The 5536-nt window shown below is 39.2% G+C and overlaps 1 protein-coding gene across 1 annotated transcript in view; it reads right to left on the minus strand.

The window, feature by feature from the left end:
• The window catches only part of wsb2 (WD repeat and SOCS box containing 2), an 8243-nt gene extending 7141 nt beyond the window's left edge, over nt 1-1102 (minus strand). Inside the window, exons 1-2 of the mRNA XM_008279872.1 lie at nt 792-1102; nt 496-664 (exon numbers count right to left, since the gene is read on the minus strand). Coding sequence (XP_008278094.1) covers nt 496-664; nt 792-831 — 209 coding nt within the window. The 5' untranslated portion in view covers nt 832-1102. The remainder of the gene's footprint in view (nt 1-495; nt 665-791) is intronic.
• Between the last annotated feature and the right edge of the window lie 4434 nt (nt 1103-5536).

The raw sequence follows: 5536 nt of genomic DNA on the forward strand, positions 1-5536 counted from the left end.
AGATGAACCTATATTATACGTTTACAATCATTTTGAACTGAATAACAAAAAAAAACTAGCCTAGAAACTGGTGTTGACAGTCATTATGGTATACTTTGGACACGTTAAGCAAAATAAAGGGGATGATTATAATGTTATACGTTCACTATTTACACTTGGTTTTATTCACTCTGCCACCAAACACTCTGAAAGACAGAAACAAGAGGGGCTCCTGAACGCACCGTGGATTAAATGCATAGATTAATCTATATTGTACATTTTGGACTCAACTACAATAAAGCCAGCCTAGAAACTGGTGCTGACAGTCATAATGGCATATTTTTGACAGTGAAGCAAAAACAAAAGGAGAAATTATGAGGTTATATTTTCAGTATTTGTACTTTTCTGGTTGCATTTACTCCGTCACCACAAACGGGCTTTCAAAAAACAGAAACCAGAGTGTTCGAGGGGCCCCTGAATGCACCGTGCGTGGATTAAATGCCCAGGTGAACCTACTCGGAGTCCAGAGGCCAGGCGACCACCCACACGATGCCGTGACCCATGGACCAGGCGAACCACGCTCCGTCCGGGGAGAAGTCCACGCTCCACGTCTCGCATCCCGCACGGTCCACCAGGGACGGGGGACGCCTGGTCTTGAGCTCCAAGAGGAGAGCCGGGTCGGACGCTGGAGGAAGAGGACGGAAAAGAAACGACATTTATAAGCGGACACATTCCTGCTGCTGCCTGGTTACGGAGCGTTGCGATGACAACACGACGGTTAATGACGGTTGATTAAAAAGCAGCGGACTCACACGTCGGCTGCAGCCCCGCGTTGCTGTCAGTGGAGCACATCGTTTACATTCTTCGCCTTTTTTTTTCTTCTTCTTCTTCTTTACGGTTGACTTCCTGAATCCGTCCTCGCTGTTCGTCCTCGGAGGTCCATCAACACCGAGGCAGCGCTTCACGTCCGCAGCAGCTCCTCTGACACTGGGAGGAAATGTTAAAGAAAGAAAAAAAAAACAGAAAAGAAAAAGTGATCACAATGTGAAAAATGTTGTGCTGCTTTCCTGCTGTGTGACTCACTTTGTACCATGAGCCAGTGTTGCCCAACGTCGTCACGTTTTTCTTTAATTACGTAACCTAAGTGGAGCCCAAGCCACGCCCACCAAAACCACGATCCTCAGCTTTAACAAACATGTTTTTTTTTAAATGCTTGTTATAGCTCAAGAAGTATGTGAACAAAAGTAGAGGACGTATAAATCCCAGTAGGCTTGACTTTTATTATAATCAAACTAAAAATAAAATCCTGAAAAGCAGCATCTTCCACTAGGACCCAGTAAAACCAGAAGAAGTCTCCAATGAGTCACTGTTATGCATAATATTAATATTATTTTTAAATGTTGCTCCTACTGTAGCTCCCCAGCTGACTGAGGGCGAAGGCGTCCTACTGTAACTGCAAAGAAAGACATTTTTAAAAAGCCTCCAATGAGACATTTTAAAATAATAATAATAATAATAAAAACACTATATGCATAAGATTAGCTCTATTTCAGTTTATGATGTTGTTCCTACTATGACTGCAAAAGGCCAAAAAAAGCAGAAGAGGAAAAAAAGAAGAAGCTAATGAGCCTTTTAGATCAATAACAAATTTCACTTTCTGCATATAATTAATTATATTTTTAAATGTAGATGTTCTCACTGAAACTGCAAAGAAAAAACAATAATAATAAAATAAACAGAGAAAGGCAGAAAAATAAAACTGATAAAAAAAATAGGTAAAAAAAAAAGGTTGATTGTTGTTGACACGGGTTGATTTTTGCCAATTAAATGAGAATTGTTGGGTGTAGGAACAAAGTTGTGTCTTAATGTCACTGATGGTTAAATTTCTGACAAAGGAGGTCAAACCAAAGCTAAAAACAAGTTATTAGCAGGTAAAGTTTTCACAAAACAGTTCAAGAATATGATGAATAATATGACACAGATGCCCCATGATTTACTAGATCTACTAGATCACACTTTGTCATATGTGTATTTTGTTTTTATATGCGCCCCAAAACTGAAATATTGTCATTCTGTTATCAACTTTAGAGCCGTTCACTTCAATAAATCTGCCAATTCTGTCTTCAGATTGCTGGTTTTGTTCTGACCAACAGTTCAAAACCCAAAGATTTTTAATTTATTATGACAAAAGCATCAACGTTTAAAAACTGAGAATGTGGATCAAAGTAATATTTGATGTTTTTGCATGAAAATAAAGTTAAAATATCTAATATTTCCAAATTAAAATGTCTAGAAACATATGCCTGGTTTGTCACTTCTAAAAGCAGGTTACTGTCCGTGAACATTTCAGGGAATAAAATCATCTCATTTATTTCCGTTAGACACGAGGTTCACAAGTAAAATATCCCACTATGTGATATCATCAGATTCCAGATTCATGTAAAAACATAACATTTCTGTTTCTTGATGTGAAAGCTAATATAAAAACAATCTGAAGGTATTATTGGATGGAATGGTGACAGATCTGAATCAGCCGGCCTGATCTGAAAGTCAAAAAATGAAGCTACACACGTGTGATTCATCATTATAATGACTAAGATAAGAGCTTAAAAAGGGAGTGAAATTAGCCTAAAAATAACATCAGGCTCAGAGGATTAATAAGTTACCTCATCTGTGAACAGGATTTCCACCTGAGTCACAACAACAACTCCCATGATTCCCGGCTGCTTCACAACATCATCAAACTGTCTCCGGTTAGAGATTTGATTAAGAGACTCCTAGTGGCAGAAATTACAAACTGTGCATTTAAATGGCTAATAGATGATAATAATGGAGGGTTTAAATAGAGAGTATGTTTATTTCTCAGTCAGATCAGTAGAACCAGAACAGCATCCGTATAGTTTCACATTGAATACAAGACAGTGTGTTCCCTCTGACTAACCCAGTCTATACGTAACTGTACACTGGAACCATGAAAAGCAATGTGGTGGAGCCAGTTCGACACTCATCTACGTTCATGTTGTTAAGTTATGTTGTTAGGAAACAAACTGAGTTACTGACTGATTGACAGGTACTTGAATGTAAAAAGGTTTTCATGCACCGGACCAGAACAGTGAAAGTCAAATTTGGTGCTGAAAACAAAACCTGAACTAAAAAAAAACAGAAACATTGGAATTGAAATATTACATTTTGCTTTTTTTCAGAAATTGTTGTTTGTCTTTTGATGTGGTTTTCAATGACAGTTTTGATTTTCTTCCCCATCGTTTTATGGTTTTTGGTCTGAGGGAGAGGTTTTGTGTTTTTTGATGCTTTTTGAGGCTTTTTTACTTTACTGTTGAGGCTGCTGACATGCAAACATACTTTAATTCGATGTATGTTTTGACCTTTGAGCTGCTGGTGGCAAAATAATCACCCTAAACAGCTTGACGACTGCAGATCTATATGATGATGATCTATGTGTCTGTCTGCATTTCTGAAGTTTCATCGTCATTTTTTCATTTGAAACAGAAAAAAAAGACCCAAATCAAAAATAACAAAAATGGACCCGTTTAATGGGTTTTTCTTCTCTTTTTTGATTTTCTTTTATAACAGTCATGTTTTTCCATATGTTACAGAAACGTTCTTCAGTCATTTAAAAGCAGGTTTATTGTACAGATTGTTTTTAGTCATAAAAGATGCCGACAAACTTTGAAGAGTTCACCTTGATGTTCTGTCATCACTACGAACATGTCAGGAAGTGTCTCCTTTAAATACTTCCCCCAAATAACTGCAAAAATACCGACTCAATAAGCAAAAACAAGCGACTTTCTCATATTTAAAAAATGTCCAAACTATTTTTTTTTTAACATTTTGAGAGTTTTTGTCTTTAAAAATAAATAATAAATACAATAAATATTTGTAAAATAAACTCATGGACTCAAACTCAGGTTTGTCGTTTAATGCCTTTTAAAATGCCAGTTTTTCAAGCCCTTTACATAGTGCATACTAGGTGATTAATGTCTAACTGTGAGTTCTATTCTTAAAAAAAGGAGTGAGAGCCCTCCAACTGAGGAGGCCACTAATGCCTCGTCCATCAGGAGGCAGCTCAGAGAAAGGGATGAGAGCCAAGAAAACGAGGGGAGTAAAAGACAGGAGTTGGAGACCAAAGAGAGAGAAAAGCAAATGAATCTGGAAACAGAACAAGAGAAGTGAAGCAAGAGAAAAAGTGCAAAAGAGAAGAGAGCAGTGGGAGAAAAGGGAGAAAGAACAACGAGAAAAGGAGGAGAAACAAAGAGAGAAAAGGATGAAACAAGAGAGGGAAAGACGAGAGAAAGAGCAGAGAAAAATAGAGAAAGAAAGGCAAAAGAAAGGAAGGAGAGATTAAAACAGGAAAAACAGGAGCAGAAGGGGATCTTAGACATTCAGACGCCAACTGGTAAGAAAATCAGTGTGCACATAAAGTTCTATACTAGCATGTATTACCACCTGAATATTGTAATGCTGATAGGTTTGACTTTTTGGGCATTTTGGATGAATGTAGCAAATGAATTCCCTTTGATTTGCATGTAATCTCTGCACCTGAAAATGTGGCTTTACTCAGGATTTGTTTTCTGTCGGTGTGCAGCTGGACTCCACGTTTAACCGGTTATTGTATTGTTACTTTCAGATGTCACATGAGTGTTGAGGAGAGTGATGGGATGACACTAAGTGGGCTCGACCGCCATGTTCCAACAGCCCTTGCTGAGAGAGCTACAGTGCCATGCAGGTCATGGTCAAGACAAGTGCTTCATTAGAAGAAAACTGGACTTTGGTTCTTGAAAACATCCAGAATGTCGCCCCTACTGTCCTCAAAGGAGTGTCTCTTATCATTCAGATGTTGAGTCTTGTCAGGAGGGGCTGGTTTTCCAGTGTTTCTCCATGTGCTTGTTGAGCTGTTCTTTAGTCTCCTCTGCATGTAGGTCTGCATACTTACTGCCACATTGGATTGCATGTATAACATTGCTAAGCCTGAGTCTGGCTGTCTATAATCAAGGTTTCTGTCTCAGTGTTGCTGGGTCTTAGCTGTGAGGATGTCGTATTTGGAGACAAGTGAGCGGAAACCGTTTTGGGCCTGAGCTTGGGGGGGCTGCAGGCTTGAGCTGGCGAAGCAATCTTGTTTGTCCAAATTCATTCTCCCAGAGGAACAGCACCATGAAACATGTTGATCCTGAGGATTAGACAGCCCAACACAAGCTGAGCTTTGTCGTATATGCAGTCCAATGTCGCGAGGAGTACTCAGACCAATGTGTAGAAGACACCTAACAGGAGCTTCACTGGTGCAACACTGGAGAACCAGGATGAGACTCAGTATTTCACCTGTACCGGAAGGATAAGACACACTATTGTGAAGACAGATGGTTTGAGTCATTCCTCCCAAGAATCATAAAAGTGGTCCAGTTCCAGTAAATAGTGAAGGAAACCACCTGCACAGGCAACCAATAACACTTTAGCTTAAGTCTGGTTGCCTTACACCGAAGCTCTTTAGGTTAAGGTGGGGGTCCTTACACCCAAGTGCTTTAGGGGAAGGTGGGGGTCCTTA

This window comes from Stegastes partitus, unplaced genomic scaffold (assembly GCF_000690725.1).
Source record: "Stegastes partitus isolate 25-593 unplaced genomic scaffold, Stegastes_partitus-1.0.2 Scaffold174, whole genome shotgun sequence".
In the NCBI taxonomy this organism is placed as follows: Eukaryota; Metazoa; Chordata; class Actinopteri; family Pomacentridae; genus Stegastes; species Stegastes partitus.